This window comes from Xyrauchen texanus, chromosome 1 (genome assembly GCF_025860055.1).
Source record: "Xyrauchen texanus isolate HMW12.3.18 chromosome 1, RBS_HiC_50CHRs, whole genome shotgun sequence".
Lineage (NCBI taxonomy): Eukaryota > Metazoa > Chordata > Actinopteri > Cypriniformes > Catostomidae > Xyrauchen > Xyrauchen texanus.
Genome location: NC_068276.1, coordinates 49,809,431 through 49,831,545, shown reverse-complemented (window position 1 = coordinate 49,831,545; position 22,115 = coordinate 49,809,431). Strand labels below are relative to the sequence as shown.

The 22,115-nt window shown below is 36.0% G+C and overlaps 1 protein-coding gene across 2 annotated transcripts in view; it reads right to left on the bottom strand.

The window, feature by feature from the left end:
* Positions 1-22,115, bottom strand: part of LOC127648840 (leucine-rich repeat and calponin homology domain-containing protein 4-like) — a 59,984-nt gene that overhangs the window by 14,946 nt on the left and 22,923 nt on the right. For both annotated transcript variants that reach the window (XM_052133628.1, XM_052133620.1), the window contains exons 2-10: positions 9,753-9,897; positions 9,055-9,184; positions 8,734-8,839; positions 7,910-8,156; positions 7,684-7,780; positions 5,675-5,783; positions 5,479-5,573; positions 5,071-5,129; positions 3,482-3,616 (exon numbers count right to left, since the gene is read on the bottom strand). In XM_052133628.1, coding sequence (XP_051989588.1) covers positions 3,482-3,616; positions 5,071-5,129; positions 5,479-5,573; positions 5,675-5,783; positions 7,684-7,780; positions 7,910-8,156; positions 8,734-8,839; positions 9,055-9,184; positions 9,753-9,897 — 1,123 coding nt within the window. The remainder of the gene's footprint in view (positions 1-3,481; positions 3,617-5,070; positions 5,130-5,478; positions 5,574-5,674; positions 5,784-7,683; positions 7,781-7,909; positions 8,157-8,733; positions 8,840-9,054; positions 9,185-9,752; positions 9,898-22,115) is intronic.

Genomic DNA, 22,115 nt, shown 5'->3' with positions numbered 1-22,115 from the left:
CACTAAAGGCCTACTGTATATTAGCAAAACAGTGCCACTAACATCCAAACACTTTTGTTGGAAACACATAGATTTTACTATGTTTATGCCTCTCATTCACACTGGAATGGCGTTTTCTTCCATCGAAAACAGTTTCCACAACTGCATACTTAGGAAAACGATGATGCCAAACCAAAAACAGTTTTTAACTGGATTAGTGTGGACGTGAACGCAGATTCAACTAAGATGCAATTTGTTTTAAAGGGATAGTTCACCCAAACATTTTAATTCTCTCATTATTTACTCACAATATTCCATCCCAGATGTGTTTTTCTTTCTTCTGCAAATCACAAACAAAGATTTTAAGAAGAATATCTCCGTTCTGTAGGTCCATACAATGCAAATGAATGGTGGCCAGAACTTTGATGGTCTTAAAATCACATAAAGTCAGCAAAAAAGTTATCCATACGACTAGAGGTCGACCGATATTGTTTTTTTTCAGGCCGATGCCGATCTTTTGAAATCCGGGTCGGCCGATGGCCGATTAATGCAGCCATTTATTTTGGCCTGTATGTGCTTGTTTTTAACCTCTTATTTGAACCTTTTATTTGAAAGATAAAATGTAACACAAATAATTACTTAAGATAGACAAAATTTCTCAACAAATACATTTATTGAACACTTGACACTTAAATTAAAAATGTATAATGTAAAAACTTATTGTATAAATAATGTATAACAAATATATTATATAAACAAAGCAGGTGTTACGAACTGCTCCGAGACACGAAGGTTGAGATCCAAATGCAGCTTTAATTAAGGGGCAATCCAGACACGTAATCCAATATTCAGAGCATCCAAGAGAAGCACAGGCATAACTAGGGATGGGTATCGTTAAGGTTTTAATGGTATTACTATCTTACCGATACTGCTTATCGATCCGGTACTTCAACTGTATTCTTAACGGTTCTTTTTGTTATAATATACAGTATATATATATATATATTAAACAAAGATAAACGTTATATAGGCACAGTGATTTAATATCAGGAAGGTCTACTAACGTTACAGTTCAGGTGTGGTCTAAAAAGAAATCTAATAATCTAGTAATCAATTGTAAAATAACACTGCATAGTTTATCATAGATAGATTAATGCTTATTAATGCAGAAGTTATTCATTCAAGAGCTGTAAGTGATTTTCTCTTTGCCTTTTGTTGTTTGATTCGCAGTAATGGCTCAATCGTCAGCATGTTTATTAGGATGCTTCCCCTTTAAGACCGAGTTCAGATCTAATAGGCTTCTGATGCAGCATATTTTCTCCCAACTATTTCCATAACTACGTCCATTTAAGACATAAACTGTGTTTAAGTGAATCTCCAAGCCGGTCGTTTAGACATATTTTTGTGTATAGTTGATCGTTTAAACGCGCACATGAAACCCAAAATAGCCTACACTTTGCTTGTCTCGTTGCAGTGTGTTTTGGAGCGCGCGCCGCCTTGGGAACGGTATCTCTTGCGCTCTTTTTATTATTAAACGCGTCCCGCAATTTAGCAACAGTAGCATTTTACAACAATCACCGATCGTGCTGATTCTGCCGTTAAGTTTGAGTTTTAGGGAGGAATGTCAGTGCACTGCTGTGAAGGGAAGGAAGTTGTGCTAGACAGAATGCGGCTTATGTATAAATATTCTTTTTATAATCTTTGGAAGGCGAAATCTAAAATAAAATCAGACTAATATCACAGATCTAAACCAGGCTATGTTTGAATGTTTAGTTCTGTCACTCATTTAGCAGGGCTGTTTTGTGCTCGCTGTGCGCGAGATCTCTCTCTCTGACTGCGAATAGCTAAATTGCATCACAGACAAATGGTTTCATAGAATTATTATACATAGAAATGGCTGGCGAGATAAAATAACTTTCTCTTTATAGCAATAAAGAATGTATTTTCTTAATTTCTCCAGTACCGACAGCAGAAGCGATAACGTCCGAGCTTACCAAAGCCAGTCCTTCAATAGCATATAGCCCGTTGGTATCTTTTTTATTACTTATTTATCTGCATTGAGTGACAACTCTCTCAAAAATAAGACACACAAACAGAACAAATACAAGTCTCAGATTCACTGTCTGTAATTGCAAAATTCTTGCTTACTTAATGTGACATGATAGCAACCCTTCTGCGGTGATAATGCAACTTCAACTACGCTATCAATATCCAAAGTAGCCGAATGTCATGTCACGTTTTTTCTCGAAGTTGGCAGAAAAATATCAAAAGTTTTTAATTAAATATAAAGAAGTTATACAAATTTAATCCTTACTGTTTTCTCCAAGGAACTTAGCTCCTTCCTTAGCACTGGGTGAGGTCTGCTCACTGTGCTGGAAAATGACTCTAGGGGCAGCGTGGGTCGAACACGTGTTCCACAACAACATTAGGCTGCCCACAGATGCGCCTGCCTAATAATCGGCTTGATATACTTGGATATTGGCCGATGCCGATTATGTAAAAAAAATCAGCCGATTAATCGGCCGGCCGATTGTAGATATTCGGCCGGCCGATTGTAGACCTCTACATACGACTCCAGATTACATCTATATCTACAGAAGCAATATAATAGGTGCATTGTATGGACCTACAGAGCGAAGAGATTCTTAGAAAAATCTCTGCTTGTATTCAGTAGGAAAAATAAAGTCTTACATATATGGGATGGCATGAGGAACTTTTACCTGCAAATTTGTATAGCATAAAGCTGTTTGACCAATCTAAATATCATAGACATGAAATACATATTGCATATACATAAACGCACACCAGTAACTGCAACATTCAATCTTCAGCGTTCCCAACCTTTATGACCAACACATTTCCATGACCTTTTCAGACATTTATGCTTACTGGATACAGATTTTTTTTAAATCAGTTTGACCTGCTAATGAATCATCGCACCTCTTTATGGCTTGCGAGCCAGTTTTACTCAATATTTAGCTCATTAAATATTTCAGAGCAGAGAAAAACAAGAAACAATTATATTTACTAAAGATATTTCCATGACTTATCAATTACTTTTAAGATTTTTAAATCCAGGCCTGGAATAAAAACAATGAAAAAAATTACCTGATATTTCCATGGGAACACTGTTTATTAATGCACCAAGATACAATGACGCTTGGCAACTGGAAACAGCCTGCCGTTAGGTTAATGTACCATATTACTTGCCTTAAGAATTGTTTATTCCATCTGGGAGGGGTGAGCCACAATTTGTCATGCTGTTCCTTTTATACGTTGTTTTTATTGTTTTGTATTGTTGCTTTGTGTCATGCTTAAAAACATCCGTGTTTTATGTATTGCCTCTCATGCCTCATTTATTTATTGCATGCTTGTTTGACCACCCTTTGCTTATTTTTATATGTACCCTTTATTTTATTTTTTATGCACTCTCACCCATTCACTCAAACTTCATTTCAACACTTCCTTAATATTTTCAATACCTTCCCCCTTCGAAACTCACGTGCTAGCTCTGTCTTTCAGCCGCTGCGCTCTCTCTCTCTCCTGCCAAATGAGCAGGTTTCCAGGCTTCCTCCTCTCCTCTAGAGTGGGGCTGGATGGAGAGCCAGTATCTGAACAATCTCCAATCACAAATATCCTGACAAGAAGGAAGTGAGAAATTTAGGTCTTTCAGTCCATTCTTATTTTTAAGAAAAGTTACCACAAAATGTAACAACATTTATATAATAGATTATACTAGTGGTTGCCAGGGCATCACTATGTAGCTATGTTCCGACAACTATGTAGTTGTTCCGAGAGGTTTTGAGTGCATTGCGATTTGGTTGCAAAGGTGTTGCTTTGTTTTGACTCTCTCCTTCAATGTAAATTCTTTGGGATTGATTCCCATTTTCTTGTCCACCATTCAAAAATATTCATATTAACCTCAACTGGTCACAATTTTTTTTATCATTTGTGTCCTTGGAACAAAAGGTGCAGGATAAGTTGCGTGCCAAAATGCAATATATAGTCATAGTGACGCTTGCTTAGCTTGCACCAATAATTACAATAACGATGTCCATGAAAATTACATCCAACAGTTCTGTCAACAAACTCATAGAACAACTTTTAATTCAGTTGATTTTTACTGTAAAATGTATGTCTGTGGGACACACTCAAAGTAGATGAGTAACACTTGAATCTGACAAGGCACTTAACTCTAAGCTGTGGGAGGAAAATCACATGTATCAAACTGTTGACTTTTCCCAGCACTCGCTCACAGACTGACCTTGCACGACCAGAGTGGAGGGGGTATTCAACTCACTTTAATTAACAGATTCGGCTTTCATGGCAACTGATGTCACCGTGGCCTTCAAATAACTCCCAAACAGGAAATTGTTTCTAATTCTAGTTTCAGCTTTGTAATTATAACTGTCTTGCATTTAGTTTTCTGTCTTTGGATTTTGGACTCAATAAAGAACAAATCTTATTCACAGTGCATCTAAGAGCAATTTTAATCACAGTTTATTCCACTCTGTGCCCTCAGAAGAGCTACTGGAAATTTTCCAGCCTGCTGTCATGAGGGATGCCTCCCTCTCCTCCTCCATTTACTATATCATGCCTTACACACACACTACATATCACAAGAATAGATCCTCTCGCTCTCGACAGCATTACCAGCTTTATTCAAATGCATTCAAATTCTGCACTCTTTGTTATGTCATCACCCTAGTTAATCCTGCATTGTCTAGCATTATGTAGAGTGCTATGTTTTGTGCGTAACAGGCTAGTCAGATTACTTATCTTCTTAAGAGCCTGCAATTGCATGACTGTGGATGCATGCGCCCGAAACAAATCAAATTATAAAAATCAGATTACATGTATCTTGTCAATCCAAGGGTATTTTACGTGAGTAAAATGCAAACCAATTCCTTGTACCTCAAAGTTGTACTCTGGGGGCCTTTTTGGCCATTTGCCACAAAATGTTATGGTCCTTCAAAGGCAGCCTCCATCTTGACAATACATTTCTAACACTGGCAATGTCTGTCCTGTTTTCTGTAAATAGCAGAGAAGACCTGAACCTGTATAAAACGTCTGTCTGAGTGAGAGTCTCACCTGCTGCATATAGATTCGGGGCTCTGGGAGGGTGTGCTGCTGGTACTTTCACTCTTTTCCTTTCATGGACAGAGGGAATTTCATATAAGCATGGTCAAGCATTTTTATCTTAAGGCTTCTATGTTTTTTCAATGTCTTAAAAGTTGTTTTGGAGAAAAGCCCAAAAAAGGAAGGATTAATGACTTCAAAAGGTGCGCTAAGAAACATTTTCCATTGCAAAATCTTGTTTTATACCTAAATAAACTTAAAAATATATATACATTTTGTATTCTGATATGAGACAAAAACACTCAGTCTTATCTATAGCCTAAAAATCTTTTTTATTCTACAAAAGGGCTAATTTTGTCATATCATACATAGTTCATCTTTATTGTCATGTGAAACCATGATAACTTTAGACCTCCTGACCTGAGATGACTCTGTAAGCAGAGGGTGACATCTCTCCTCTTCTTCATCTGTTACACTGTTATCTATGAAATCCACTTGCTCTAGTTCTCCATTCACTACATAGAAGAGAAAGGACCAAACGTTATAGAATAAGGAGTATTCTGAGCAGCCACAATTAGAATCCAGAGAGGTAATGAACATGTAACAATGTGTTTACCTTTGGGTGTGTCTAGTAACGTTTCTCTCTCCTCTTCCTCCTGAAAATTTGAATGTTCACGTGAAATCTCGGTCAGTCGTAATGACCGCTCTGAGAAATCGTCAGCAGACTGGAGCAGAAAAGAAGGTCATACACACATGCAGAGCTGCTTAGATCATCCAAATTAAAGAAAAACTCTTGAGAAGCAGGCCCAAATGGAATCTGCTGACTTTTTCACCTAACAATTTTTGGACAGTAAAATGTGTTAAACGGAGTTGAGATTACTACACTGTTATTGGCAGCTGAAAGCACAAACAAATTAGCTCCATGATAAGCAGTTATTTGTATATTTCCTATTAAAACAGGAAGTTTGGGCAGGGCATATCAAAGGGCTCATAACTGTTGTCACAACTTATACCAACTGTTGCAAGTGGTATAAGTTGGAATGTCGTTTTCATTCTAGATAGCATATGACAGAACAAAAATCTGTCTAGTAGGGCTGGGTGATAGGACGACGTAATCGAATATCAACTATATCTTACAAAAATCCTGATGCTGATTGCGGCACTCAATTGACAGTATATATATTATATATATATAGGCAAATATATTAAACAGTAGCCCAGGTTGTGAAACTAATGTGACGAGGCTGAATCCAGTTCGCAAGCTCCTCGTCCAAAATAATTTCATGTACTAGTAATTTTGCTCATCTACCCGCAACAGGCGGGCAACCTGTAAAACATCTCGGAGTGACACATGACAAGAAATACTGTTAGACACAAAAGACACAAGCTTGAAGAAACACACTTTATTATATTTTTAAGAACAGACATAAGACAATGCCTCAATGCTTGTGTCTGATTCACTGTTTGTTCAGAGGTCTGTTTCGTGGAACAAGCACATGTAAAGAGTTATCACTCTTTTTTCTCGGTTTCATTTGTCTGAAAACTGTTTGCAAGAATAATGTCATCCATGAGAATGCTGCAAATGATCTCCGATCATCTCAGGAGGTGCTGCGAGTTTAGTTCGCTTTATTTCCATGGACCAGTTCATGGTTAACATGCATTGTGAATGCCACTCTGCAGGATTAGTAATACTGTAAATATCCTTCAATTAAAGAAACAAAGACGAAAGTGATTAAATCATAAAATAATACAAGACATGTTCACCTTGAACCTAAAATTTAGTTCTATTTTTTTTCTTTAGGCAGCATTAACTGTAATCACCAAAATGCAATACATACACAAATTCGATAAGAACGCACATTTGGCAGCATTATTTTGGAAACACAAGGGAATTTATTAGGCTTAATTATTATGATTGTCTTTACATTTATAATTGTCTTTAGATTTTAATCTGCAGGCCATTAGTAATTTTCCACCTGTTGTCGTTTACGGATGTTTGTGTGATGGCAAATGGAGCTGTAGGAGACGGTAAATATTTGGATTTGGGGAGGTGGTTAAATACGATTTTTTTATCAATTTGTTATTTTTATTGCTATTTTCATTTAGTTTAAAGTGCAATTTGAATTTAGAAATGTCTTTTGTTTATGTTTTTCACGTTTCAATAAATTATTAAAATTTTTAAAGCAAAATTAACAAGGCAAAAATATTCACCGACCCTCAGCAGGGGCATTGATAATATAATCGTATATAGTGATATTTTTTAAGGTGATTATCGATCAAATATTTTTTACATATCACCCAGCCCAACTGTCTTGTGCAAGAAGAGTCATCAATATTTTGATTTCCCAGAAAAGAAAGACTGTAATTTGAAATGTGTATATCTGCCAAAATTTAATAAAAGTACAATCGGCTTGTAGGTGGCCATTTTAAATTTAAAGGGGTCTTTAATCAAAGAAGACACAAGGGCAAGGGAATGTACAGAACTTAGCAAATCACAGTCATTACATTTTGTGGAAACCTGCAGTTGCTGATTCCATGTGGGCCTGTTGATAAGCATCAAACTTCATCTGAAATGGTGCATTAGTCTTTAGTGGAGCCTTAATGGTCCAAAAGCTCTCCTCATACCTCATTGCCTGACCATCTTTTGCTGCCGCTGTCCACACTGTTAAACCCAGAGTCAAGGGCACCATACTGACCAGGAAACAGGTCCTGATCCAAGAGACTGGAGAGACCACACACATACAAGCAAAAGTATAAGTAATATATCTTGGTATCAGGCAAGAGTTTTTCCAACACCTTGCACTTATTGTGAGCCCCCTAAAGACCTCTCGTCCTTGACAATCTCTCTCACCAGCTGTTGAAGGCAGTGGGCCGCAGCGCTTTCTCAAACTGGTCCTGAGTTCTCTTGCAGGCCTCCATGTTCAGATATTTAAAGATGTGGAACTTTCCTTTGGAGCAGATCTGGGCGGGGGGCATTTGGAGGGGGTTGTTGTCGAGGATGATGGTTTGGAGGTGCCGCAAATGGCGGTAACACACAGGCACATGAGATATGCGGTTGCATGACACATCCAACCGAACAAGTGGCAACTCTGACAACTCTGAGACAAGATAAGTGCAAGTTATATGACTGAAATCATGCAGCTGCAACAGAGAGAGATGCTTGAACTGGAAAAGAGTGCCCAATTTTGTATAAACTACAGAGCAGGTTTTGGGATGGTTGTTGATTGGGATGGAGTGCGACCTCCGCTGGCATAACAATTTCACTCATTGGCATTTTAGAGCAAGGTTCAGGGAATGCAAAACCAAAAACAAATAAACTTTTTTTTCTTTTCTTTTTTACAGTGTAACTGAAAACAGCAACTAAATTATTTAATGTTCCAGAGTGTAAATATAATTTTAAAATGCTGGTAACTGGTTAGAATTTTGATTAGCATTGTCACAGTAAAGTTTCGGATTTACACCACTTCCTCATGCACAAATAATTAAGGCTTCTCTATGTTCAGTTGAACATGATAAACATATTCTTTGATTGTGAAAAAAAATACTGTTTCTACTCAAACAAACCTAAATGTTATTAATATTGAAAGGTAGCACAAAAATCCCTTATGTAACATTCCCTAATATTAACTAAAATACAACAAGAGAAGTGTGCGATCATTTGTTTGGGATACAGACCTTCGGGTAAAGTTGTAAGTTGGTTTCTTTTCAAATTTAAATCCCTTAAACATTCTAACTGTCCCAGCTCAACAGGAAGTGACTGCAGCTCGTTACAGCTCACATCCTGATGCAGAGAAAAACAGCGAGAGAAAGCAGAGAAAAAGATTACATAAATTACAGTATACTGTAAGAGCTGTGTATATGTGAAAATCTGTCACTGAAGACCAGTTAATTAAGGTTTTGGAAATACTGCAAATACCAAAATGCTGAGAACCCATAATAACTTATACCATAGACAGTCATGTAGATAGTCATATTTGTTAGCGAGTTTGTACATACCAGTTGCCGTAGGTGTGTGAGTTTATGTATAGTGGCCGGTAGGGCTGATAACTTGTTGTTGCTGACGATGAGCACTCGCAGTAGAGGGAGCTGACACACTGATGGCTGTAGATTGGACAGATGGTTTCGACTACAAATAGAGAGGGAGAGAGACAAAGACCAAATAGAGGGAATGTTTTTTTTTTTATTCAATGATGTAAATGAATGCAATTAAACACCAATTAAAAATGCAGTGACAGACTTCTATACAGTCCTTTCATTTCTTCAGTAACAAATTAAATTTCACTCAGATTATTCTGTGTGTCACATTCTAACGAAACAAGCTAAAAACAATTATAAAATATATATATATATATATATATATATATATATATATATATATATATATATATATATATATATATATATATATATATATATAATTTAATTTTTATTGTAAAATGCAAAAGCTTTTCTTTTAGGTGTTGGATTAGATGCACAGGCAACAATCCCTAAAAGGAAAATGAGAAACACCAAAGAAACACCAAATAATGTTTTATTTAAAAAGTACAAATGCACAAAGGTTTGTGTGAGTTTTAAGTTTATCAGTAGGATTAGGGGGCAGAAAATGTCATTAGCTCATTGGCTGGTATTAAAACAACAGAAGTCAATGGAAATCCCACACCACAATAAAAAAATTACTAAACATGTGTATGTACCCGAGGTTGAGGTAGGTGAGGGCTTGTAGCTGGCACAGGCTGGGCGTGAGGGATCGCACACAGTTGTGGTACAGGCTAAGCGTCTCCAGGGAGACAAACTGACACACCTCCTCTGGCACCTCACAGAGCCGGTTCTTTGACAGGTCTGAAAGAAAGAGCAAACAATCAGTTATTACAGGACAATAAATGACCAATCTCAGACACTGATCCATGATTGACAACCTTCAGGAGCAAATCACACGGTAGAGCGTACAAACAAAACTACGATGATGCAAATAACTTTTTTTTTTTTTTTAACATAAAGCCTAGTTTTGTACCATAAAGATTTTCGGAACATTATTTTCATGACAATTAAGCACTTTTTCTTACTCTTTGCTGGACATTATATAAATGATCATAAATGTAATGTCCAGCAAAGCCTTTCTAGCAAGTCAGTCCACTGTCGGCCATCTTTGGAATGCTTTCGTGAGGCCATTTCCAGTCATGGCAGTGCAGCTCCTATCTACTTGAATGGGGGAACACCAAAATATCAAAAACAGTTGGACAAGATTACGATCAAAGAGCATATTTTAAATCAGCAGTAAAATCTGAAAGAAACTGGTATGATAACTTGTGCTTCTTAACCTCATATTATGATAAAAAACTAAATTTTCCCAGCTTGAATAGCTAATGCGAATGCATGCATGTTCTCAATTTGACTGACAGGCATGTCTGTATCTAAAACGTGATTGGCTCTTTTACCTGTAAGGCGGGACTTTCTTTTCTACATCCGTTGACTATTGGGTGCAAGACCTCCTTGGTTGGGCGTTCCAATTTCTCCCATTCATTTTAATAGAAGTGGCCCATCTATCATAAATAAATAGTCTCTGGTAGTCTCCAGACATTTACATGAGGTTTGTTTTTAAAAAATAATTCAAATTTTTTCTCATTAGATTGTAATTATTATATTACATTAATAGGCTATATTCCAGTGCAAATTGACTAATATAATGTAGCAGAATATATATATATATTTTTAATCAGCATAAATACAGCACAACAAATACTACAATGATGTATCAATACTTTACAAGTTCAAAAATATATTTGGAATGTGCCATGTTCTTGGCAGATTTTGTGAGATTCACCCAAACCAAAACAAACAAACTACAGTGGATATGATCTCGCCTTTTTTGTCATTTGCCCTCTGTTTATGTCCCTTTCAATGGCAACAGAACATTCAGACTATAGATTTATGCACTTATTGTCTAGCAAATGCATTCAAATACTGTTTGTGCGGTGCTTGGATTTTGTTATCTAGGGACAGGAAGCATGCACACAGCCACAATGTTTCCCAAAGTGAACAAAGACTTTTTTTTATAATTCAGATTTCATCCAAGTCCATTTTTGACAGCAACTGAGGATGTGAACTTTTGGTCTGAATGCAGATCCAAACTGTTCTTATTCTCTTTCATATTGTCATTCCAGAGAGAAGTTGCTCTCTCAGTTATAATCTTGAAACATACACTCCCTTCAATAGCACTGGTCGTAGGTTCAGGATGTATTTCTAAAAAGTGGAGGATTTTAATTACAGGGCCGAGAAAACTTTGAGCAGGGTGTGTGAATGTGAGTGCAAGGGTGACTGTAAGTCTTCATTTCTGCACTGTCTAATTGTCCAATCTGCTTTCCTTCTCAAAATCTTTTGTTCAGCTGTTTTATTTGGCAAGGAAGTGTTTCCCGCATCTCCGTTCCCAATGGGAACTAAAGATTCACAAGGGCAGCCCACATTTTCCACAATGCTCTGCACTGCTGTGAACTTATACCAGCCTAACGTGGCAGAGATCAAGAGAAATTCCAGTGTGCCCATTGAGGGAAAAAAAAAAGATATGTACAGGTCTAAATACATATTGAATACATCTGAAACTTGTCTGCTAAAGAAATATTATTAACTTCTATATTATATAAAATCGCTTGCAATAATAATTTTTTTAATATATTTTAATATAGTTTTTTATTTAGTTTTAATATATATATATATATATATATATATATATATATATATATATATATATATATATATATATATATATTACACATTTATAACACGGCTCTCTGAATTGATTCTGATTGGTCAACAGCGTAATCCTGCAGTCCGATATTCCTATACATCAGAAGATATAGTGATAACAGACCAGTCATCCGGTTATTGCGAGTCATCTTTCACTGAAATCTCTACAAGCTAATAAAATAATTTCAACTTAATATTTCATGCCCATTTATTTAGCAAGTAGTCTTGTAATAAATGGGATACTGAGCAGTCAGATGGACATTTTTCACCAAATAAAACACAGGCAGAACTGTTTCTAGAGACTCTGCTGTCTCTTTATTCTCAAATAATAACATAATTTCAACGTGAATCAATATTTGATGTCCATTTATTTATTTATTTGGTGTAACAAACAGGATAATGTACAGTCAGCCGGTCATTATCGCAAAATAAACCTCTTCAGGGTGATACAAGACCTAAACAAAAAAATTTTAAGAAATCACCCAAATTCTCACAAGTTCACCAAAGTTCTCCACAGTTCACACCATTTTTATACCTTTTTGGTGCTTATATATAATTTTTTAAGCTTGAAACCCTCCATCCACATTCATTGTAATTTTATGAGAATTGCTCCTTTTTGCTTCGGTTTTGCTCGGTGTGAGATTTGTTAACTTCTGGCTCAACTATCGGTGCGAGTTTGAGGTGGGACTACGTGTTTTTCCGACCAATGGAAAACAGACAGAGTGTTTGGGGGAACTCATTTCATCCAGTGCATCTAGTGGCACAGAAAAAAACACACTTCACCTTTAAAGAAAATGTCTGCTCGAGTGGCATTGCTTAGTGCTTTAATTTATGTTCTTACAATGTTTACATAGAGTTCCCAAAAATAGAAGCCTAAATTATATTACTTTCTCTACAGGGGCTCACAAACACCTCCTGTGTGAGGTCTAAAGCTGTGCCCAGCCTCAGTGATACGTATGAAAGATTATTATGTTATGACAAAATCACCAGCCATTAGGCAGGACAGTATTTCAATATTACCCTAAGGGTCTCACTCTAAATATCTTCTGTGTGTGTGTGTGTGTGTGTGTGTGTGTGTGTGTGTGTGTGTGATGAAGAGACTTCTTAAAAAGCGGCAGGTGGCCTGACCCCTCCTCCCTCTCTCACCGCATCTCTCTCTATTCCTCAGGCATCCGAGTGCTTTTCTGCCTGCTAGTGTCTCTTCAGTGTAACTGTAGCTGGTTTTGCATCTGCTATGTGTGAGAGTGTTAATCAATGCGTGCGCACACACCCCACACACACACACACACATCACACACACACACACGCGGGTACATATCCTCTCCACACCCTCGATTCCTTCTCTGGCCCTGGAAGGAGATTACACAGATTAGCCTGCAGGATAAGAACAGACTCCCCCATGCTTAATTTCAGACACACACAAAAACAACACATAAACAAGGCCTAATTTTCCTTTGAGCTTCACACAAACTCTGTGTAACATTTGTTAGCCAGATGACCACTTGTGCAATAGCTGAAGTTTGTTGATGGTCTCCGTGAAGGCCAGGTGAGGTCACATGCAAAGATTTTACTCTCTGTACCGGTAGCCAGGTGCTGTACAGTCACCACTGAGATTAACTGAAACATGATGCTCTGTCTGTGTTAACACACAAACAAGACCTGATGAGTCACCATTACCTCAGATATCCGAACAAAACTTGTATTTAATGCTCCATTGCTGAGTGTCTTGTGCTAAAAGTGAAGTATTTGTGGTAACAAAAAGGATTGCAAAAATAATCAGTTTCTAAACGTGTGTGTGTATATATATATATATTTTTTTTTTTTTTTTTTTCTTTCAGATAATTAAAATGCTTTACAGAAGAGTTAATCATTGATAAGACAATACAAAAATGGCTTTAGAATACAATGTATTGTTTACTACCATATTATTGATCATAAGACAATCATTGGCATACAGTTCACAGCAATCCATTACACAAGTGAATTTGTCAATCAGTTGGAGATTTATTATGAGGGCTTGTTTAAGGGGCCGTCAATTTACACCTACGTCAGACGTCTCGGGTGTGCTGCGTCATAAACAAAATGTTTAGGTTACTGTGTCAAGTTAAATATAGTTTAATACTCAATCTTTAAACACATCTTGAGATCCCTTAGATCGCATTTGCACTCCTTCGAGTGTTTTGAACGTAAGAACATAACGCATGTTTGTTGTTCTGCCCACTGAAGTGTTGTTTTCTTCACTGTATGAACTGCGCGTTGCTCATACAGCTGAAATTTCACTTACTGCCCTCTGGAGTAAACAGGTGGTACTGCAAGCTTGCATTTCTCAGGAATCTTCCTTATTATGCCCTAATATATATATAAAATATTCAGTTAATTAAAATGCATTACATTCTTTTGGCAGAAGATTTAATCATTGATAAGACTATACAAAAAGTGGCTTTAGAACACAATGTATTGTTTACTACCATATTATTGATCATAAGTCAATCATTTGCATACAGTTCACAGCAATCCATTTCACAAGGGAATTTGCCAATCAGTTCAAGATTCATTATGAGGGCTTGTTTAAGGGCCCGTATGTCTGTGTTGTTTTGCTGCTGGATGGTTGTTTTCTTCACTGTATAAACTGCACATTGCCACACAGCTGAAATTTCTATTACTGCCCTCTGGAGTAAACAGGTGGTACTACAAGCTTACATTTCTCAGGAATCTTCCTTAATATGGTCCAGGGGCATTGCGATTAATTGTGTTAATTTTTTGACGCATTATTTTTAGTAAAATTAATCGCACTGAATTAACGCTTGAATCGACAGCCCTAATATATGTATATATATATATATATATATATGTATATATATATATATATATATATATATATATATATATATATATATATATATATATAAAAATCAATTTAGAAACAGTGATTATTTTTGCAATCCTTTGTGGTAAATATAAACAAACCTGCCAAATATTCCCTTCTCTGCCTTTGTTTGGACAAGAAGTTAGTTCTGCCAAAACAATACCATTGGTTGAGCCAGAAGCTGACATGTGGGACCTCTCAAATAAAAGAGAAATATTTTTAATGCATCACTGATCTTCAGTGTCTACTCCTATTGGGAAGTCAGCCTAAGAATAGATTTCACACAGCTGTGTCTAAAGGAATAGTGCAGCCAAAACTGAAAATTTTTGTTTGTGTCATCATGGATTTACAGTGACAATTAGTGGTGTGGATGCATCATTAAAAATTAAAAGTTTTCAGTTCCAGATGCCATTGTAGAAATTAACTATTCAAAATCAGCCATGATTAATTTAATTCAAGCATGAAAGTGTCCAATAACAAGACGGTTACAGACATTAAGTGAGTAGTATTCAACTGGTCATGTGATTCTAAAATGGCAGCACCCATGAGGGTGCCCCTGCCCCATGTAGTATAAAACAGCTTTTAAAAGGTTACTGATATGACTTGAGTCCTCATCTCATGTGAGTGGTTGATTTGATGAAAAAAACAAATTCTAAATTACAATTCATTTCTTTAGGATTAAGCTTTTTTTTACTTTGGAAAATATTACTGAGTGCACTTTTAAGAAAATAAAAGACAAAATGCCATATTCAGAATATCTGAACCTCTATTTTCTATAGGGCTGTCGATTTAACACTTTAATTTAGTGCAATTAAGTATATGAAAAATTATTCATTTTTTCAAATACATATTTTTTACATAATTAATCATGCCTTTAACCCTTCAGTAAATTCTGGGTTTTTTGTTGCAGGAATGTTCCTATCATCAGAGCAATTCAAGCTTGATGTACCACCTTGATCTTGAAAGGGCAGTCAGTGATCCAGCTAAAAACTACAGGCAACACGCCTCGGCAAACTAACGAGAGCAGCAGGCAGTTATATTTCTGTTGCAATTTCTTCAATATCAGGCATCTAGCTTTTATTTTGAATTGTGATTTTACTTTAAATCAAGCTTTTATTTTTACATGTTTTTAAGGGAAGCTTCACTTTACCAGATTAACAGTTGCTATATGGCACAGTGTGATCATTATAGCACAAATGCTGTGATTTAATTAAATAAATATATAGTCTACATGTTCTACTCTCTTCACAATGGATGGGTGCTCTGCTCTGTCATCTCATATAAAGCACAGCATGCATCAGCTTCACACATTCACTTTCAAGCTTGCAGCTCATGCAGACTAAGATTCCAGTCTTACACGGTTAATAAATCGCACTAGGACATGTCAAGATTTTATAGGAGTGGGTAAGAATATAGATTTTCTGATGCATCGAGATCTTCATTTGAACAATCTTGATAGCGATTCTTAAATCCCAAGGTCAATCTCTTACTCAATGCGCAATCTTCCGCAACAGTGAGAGAAAATCAATCCAAAGTTTGCACTGTGTATAAATTGTATACAAATTTATAAAAATGCATTTTGCAACTGGCTAATAAACGTTTCGATTTTACTCACCTGTGATCGTGAAGTATAGTGTGGATTATTAATTACAGATCCTTTCACTGTGTTGAGAGTAACAGATGTTCCATGCAATGCATGTCCAAAGATGAGATTGACACAACTCATCTGTCATTAAATATTGATCTTTTAATACCCTTTCTGTTCTCTAAAGTCAGTTGTTGATCAAAAATGAAAAAAAATAAATAAATAACCATTTAATTCTAAATCATGCATAGCACAGATGAGGTAAAGCCGTTCGAGTCTCTCTCATTAACACGTGCCGGTTTTGTTAAAGAGACAAGTTTCAGCACATGTTTCAGCACGCTTCAATAAATCAATGTAAATACTTTGAAATAGTACAAATTATGCATTTAAACAATAAACATGTAAAACAAAATATATGAATATAAATGTTATTTATTGATTAAATTCATGGCTTTGTTCATTTTTAAAAAGCCAAAATGTGTCCAAAATTATGAAAAAGTAATAAAATATCATTAATAAAATTAAATATAATTAATATTAAAATTAATTCATAATGTACATAGTTAGAAGGTCCCTTGTATAAAATTTACAGCATTAGCAAGGAGAGAATGTCTTTCATATGTAAGCAAAAGGGACATTATAAATATATAAATCAAATCAAAATCGGACTCCAAAGATTTTGAATTGCAAAGTCATTGACTGACTCGGCAGTGAGACATCAAAGCACCTGCCTAAGCATTCAGACACAGACAATGACTTACATTTCTGTCTTTTTCTTACTAAAACTATTGCGTGGCTTCAGAAAATTTGGAATATAGGACACAAGTCGCAGGGACTAGTTTAATGGTGCTTTTCTTTCCATTCCTTCTCTTCCTCTGAAGGAGGAACAAGAATAAACCATACCTTGACATGGGGGGGAGAGGGGAACAAATCTTGAAAAGGGGCAAGTGAATAAGTAACAGCAGCATGACAATAGTGAAAGCACTGAATACTGGCCTGAGCCGAGGAGGTGACGGAACAAAAGCACATGGGCCAGAATGACGCAACAAAATCAACAGTGCACCACTGGAGGCTGAGGTGTGTGCGTGCGTGCGCGCGTATGTCTGTCAGTCAAACACACGAGTGAGTGCTTTAAAGTACATCAGTGAATTTAACATCAGATTAAAGCTGATTATTTGACCACTAACGCTATAGAGTGCTAAGCACACTAACCAAATCGATCAAAACACCCGTGTGTTAAGTCCTTTTCATTATTCCTTATTGCACTATAAAACCAAAGTTTTTCCCAAGCACTAGTCTATAAACAAGGCTCTAAACTATCAGTCGTGGGATCAGACACAGTTCAAATATCATAATCCAACAGGACAAGTGTGATTTATACAAGCTTTTAGGCAAAATCTAGATTTAACTAGATGCGTGGTCTGCAAAGAGAAATGCCAGTTTCTGATATTTTGCAAATATATCACAAGTTAATGGTGGCTCATTCACGGTTACTGTGACTGCGGCCCTACGAGCGTGCACAGTGATATGTGTCCAGGATGGGAGCTGGAAACTGTAATGCTGTCAACAGAACCAGCCTCCCGACCAGCACTCTGAACTGAAACATGCGATGATGGCGAGCAAAGGCAATGGCTCGAGTCACTGGAGAAAGCAGATGGACTTCCAGAACTTATACTGAAGAAAACGCACTTCCCCTCTCAGTTAAATCACATTTATTTTAAAAACACTGTATGATCATCTTTAAATATTTTATTTTTATTAAAATAATTGCCTATGTATGATCTAGAAAAAGCCGACTCTCGGAATGACGGTCAGCTAAAGATAAAGAGAAGGCAGCGAGCACACTTTTGTAGAACAAATGGTAGTGTTTAAACTAATGTTGTGTATAACAAAAGTGTCTCTTTCAAATGATTGGTGTTCCACACCAACCTACTGTGTATATCCGTTTACAAAGTCGCAAATAAAGTTTGTTCTTCACCTTTTGTTGTGCTCAACTTTATAAAGATTTGTATTGACTGACCGGAGCTATACACACAGCAAATACACAATGTACACTTTCTTATATCACATTCCTCTTTTACAATTGTAGTCTGGGCCTTATGGATTTAACCATTTGAATTTTGACTGAATTTACATTTTAATTGTACCAGAATCGATTATGTTATAGGCAAAATTTAATTGACACAGATAATGGCAATTAACTTGTCAAAGATTTTTGAGGTAAAATGTCCAAGTTTTAGGCCAGACATTTTCCAGGAGTAAAAAAAAAAGCAATAACCAACAAGTGTTTTACCCCTTCACTGAAGAGTCATTCATTGTGAAACTGTGTTTTCTTAAATGGCATGAATCACACTTAAGGCTTAAAATGCACGGCTCGCCACTGACAGAGGCTGAAATAAAAGACAGCAGTAATATTACGATTGTACACAGTTTGATTGTAGCTCACCTTCATCCATCATGCATGTATTCACCTCGGTGTGTGCATGTTGATGAACGGTCTCCTTTCTTTTTACCCATGATAAAGCTTCAGTTATGTGAAAGTTATGGCCGTTTCATTTCAAATCATGGATAGACTATATATGGGAAAATCAAACATCTGCCGCTCCTTTTGCCATGATGATTCAGATAGATTGCTAATTATTGCTTTGTTCTGTGACATGTTTCAAGTGTACTGCATCTATAGCCAACATTTGGCAAGCGATCATTTTGACAAACTTTGCTAGTTGATTTGTAATGATACAATTCCCAATTATTTCATATTGCTGTGCTGCTCAGCGTGAACCGCTAGAGGGCCCTTCTCTGTATACAGGGGTTTATGAATATACACACAAATTGTTTTATATACAATGAGTACTTTCTAGATAAACTTGATAATTTATAGATATTGATTTCTAGATACCTTTCTAGATATACTTGGTTTAGATAAAATGAATACTAATTAATTTAGCCGTTTTTATATTCTATTATTTCTGAGCATCTGGTTTTATTCGATTTTAATTATTTTACATTTACAGTCCGTGGACAACTTCCCCCTGTGGTGCATTTGTTTCCTAGAATGAAAAGAACTTGGATTTCTCAAACCAGGTTGCCTCGCATTCTAATAAAGAACATACAATTTGAATCATGTCGGAGTACATTTAGAAGTTGAAAAAATAGAATCGTGAATCGTCCATAAGTTTGATAAAAATACAGATAGAGAGCAATCATAATCACAATTATTTGTTTGACAATTAATCAGCAGCCAAATTTCATAATCATGACAGCCCTATATATATATACACCATATTAAAACAACTTAATAGGCAAGTTAATAAAGGAAATTCTGGCAGTTTGCCTTTAGATTCTGCTCCTTTTATGTGTAATCAGATTATGTTGTGATTTTCTTGATTCATTGCTGTGGAGGAATCTCAGAGGTGACTCAAGATGCTTGAAATCTAAGCTCTACGCAGCAATTATCAAGAACTAAGAAACATGAAGGTGAAATCCATCTCACACAGCCAGCCGGTGGTTAGCAGATGTGTTCCGTTACCATAACAACCAAATCATCATGTGTCAAAACAAAAGCAATGCAGTCAATTAGACATCCAAACAGACAGGCGTGTAGTTAATTTATTGGATAATGCACTCATTTCTGTAGGACAGAGTTGAATCAAAGCAATAGTTTCTGTATAAATTGTTGCTATTTGTGCTATTGTGAGAAAGTATGCATCTGTTATCTGAAATTCTTTTTTGAGTACTTGAACTGTTACAATGATTTTCTACATTGAGTTTGAACAAACGTCTTACTATTGATGTTTTCTTAGCCAAGCTTCACTATTACCATTGCCCAAACTTGGGTACAGATTTTAACAAACCTCTATCCTGCACAGTTTGTAGCTTATGAACATAAATGATACCTAAAATCATGCGGTTTACAGTATTAAAAGGAATTTTTCGATGTATGTTCAATACAAGTTAAGCCCAATAATTTGCTGTCTTATGTTGATTACCACAAAAAGACATTTTGACTCAGCCCTCCTTAAAAGATTTATAGTTTACAAAAACACATTAATTATCATGTTAAAACGTGTGCTTTATTTATTCCATACAGTTGTTTAAATCATAATTTTCATTGTCGTTTTAGGGTTTACAGTGTTGCGTTATGGCAATGAAGTTGTAAAATTGGCTATAACTTTAAACAGAAAAGGTTAGTAAGTGATTTTATCACACTAACATGTTAACAAGCACACTGTTTACGTTTTGTGGCTATAATTTTAAAACAATGGTTATTAATGTAAGATTGTGCCCATTCACTGGTAAGTGCCCCACTGTATAATTTTTAAAGAAAATGAGACTTGCTTTAAACCCAGAATATTTTTTGAGAGGTGTGCCATAACTTTTCGTTGCAATCAGACTTAAGATTTTCACCTGCAGATGATAAAATAGAAATAAAATGAGGAACCCAAGGTATGTCTAGATGCCACAACTACAGGTCGACCGATATATCGTTTTTGCTGATTAATCGTGACGAGAATAGATTTCTGGAACTATCGGTTATCAGCAAAAATCAACACCGATAGTTTTTCCCCATTGTGTCCAGAGCTGGAGCAGCTGAGAATGGTCTGCTGTTGTTATACAGTATTAGAGCAGCCACTAGAGCTGAAATAATCACTTCACTGATGCCTTGTGGTGTTTGTTTTGACACACGAGACTACACTGCATGGAGCGGAACACTTCAGATGTGGATTTAAAACATCAACAACGAAAAGGTATGAGTATAGTACACTACAGTACATGTTGTGATATCTTCATAAAGTAATTCATTTTTTGACTAGAAGCTGCATTAATAGAGAACAGCAGTATGTTTGCCGACAAGGCTGAGAGGATACTAACATCAAAGCTAACCTCAAGCGGTAAGAACAATGTGACAAAAATACAGGCAAGTCCTCCCCAAATGTTTAAATGGCACGATTGTTACCAACTATTATCATCTATTTGCATTAGTTTATATCCAGCTGGTCACGTTTATGCATTCGTTAGACAGCTAAGTTGCATATTTAAAGCTAGTGATGTGAGAAAGCTAATTAATATCTTCATGCATCCGAGAGAAACGTATAAACAAATCAAAAACACTTCTGACTTCAATAAAAAAAATTATCCTCACTGTAATACGATGACATTAGATCGTTCACATTCTTGCGCTAAAAAAGGCTAGACACACAACAAATACAGTTTAACAGAAAGCTGGTATCTCAATATGCCTTTATAGTTCTTTTTAATTAGACACATCATATAAAAAAAAAAAAACAGTGCTCCTGCACGAGATGCTGGATAAAATAACAACAAAGGGAAACAAAAGATGTTCGTCTAGCGCATTTGCATAGAAAAACAAATGGATGGTTGCAAAAGTGTTCGGTGTGAACAGCCCCTTGCAGTTGGTGGAGGTCTTTGGGGGTCTGGGCTCCTAGTCAAAGCCGCTTCACCACCAAGCTCATGTGAACATCGCTACTCTACTACAACTAAACTGAATAAAAAAACATTATGGTATTTCACCGTTATTATGAAGCTTGAGTCAGGAATAGTAGGAATCATTGCAAGTGTTAATTTTGAACTAAAGTTTGAGAATATGGACCAACTAAAACTTCATTTATTTTATGTACATTATTTGAAAATGAAATGCTTTTTAACAACCAGGATAGGAATGTTCTATGCAATAATATAACGGTACTGAATAGTTTATGTATTTATTGTGTCCTCTTGTGGACTAAGGAAACAACGTCAATTTAAATTCTAAAAACTTAAATAAGCTTACTTTATAACTGTAATATTAGTTCATATAAATTTATATTTATATATTTATTTCATTTAAAAAAAGAACAATACATT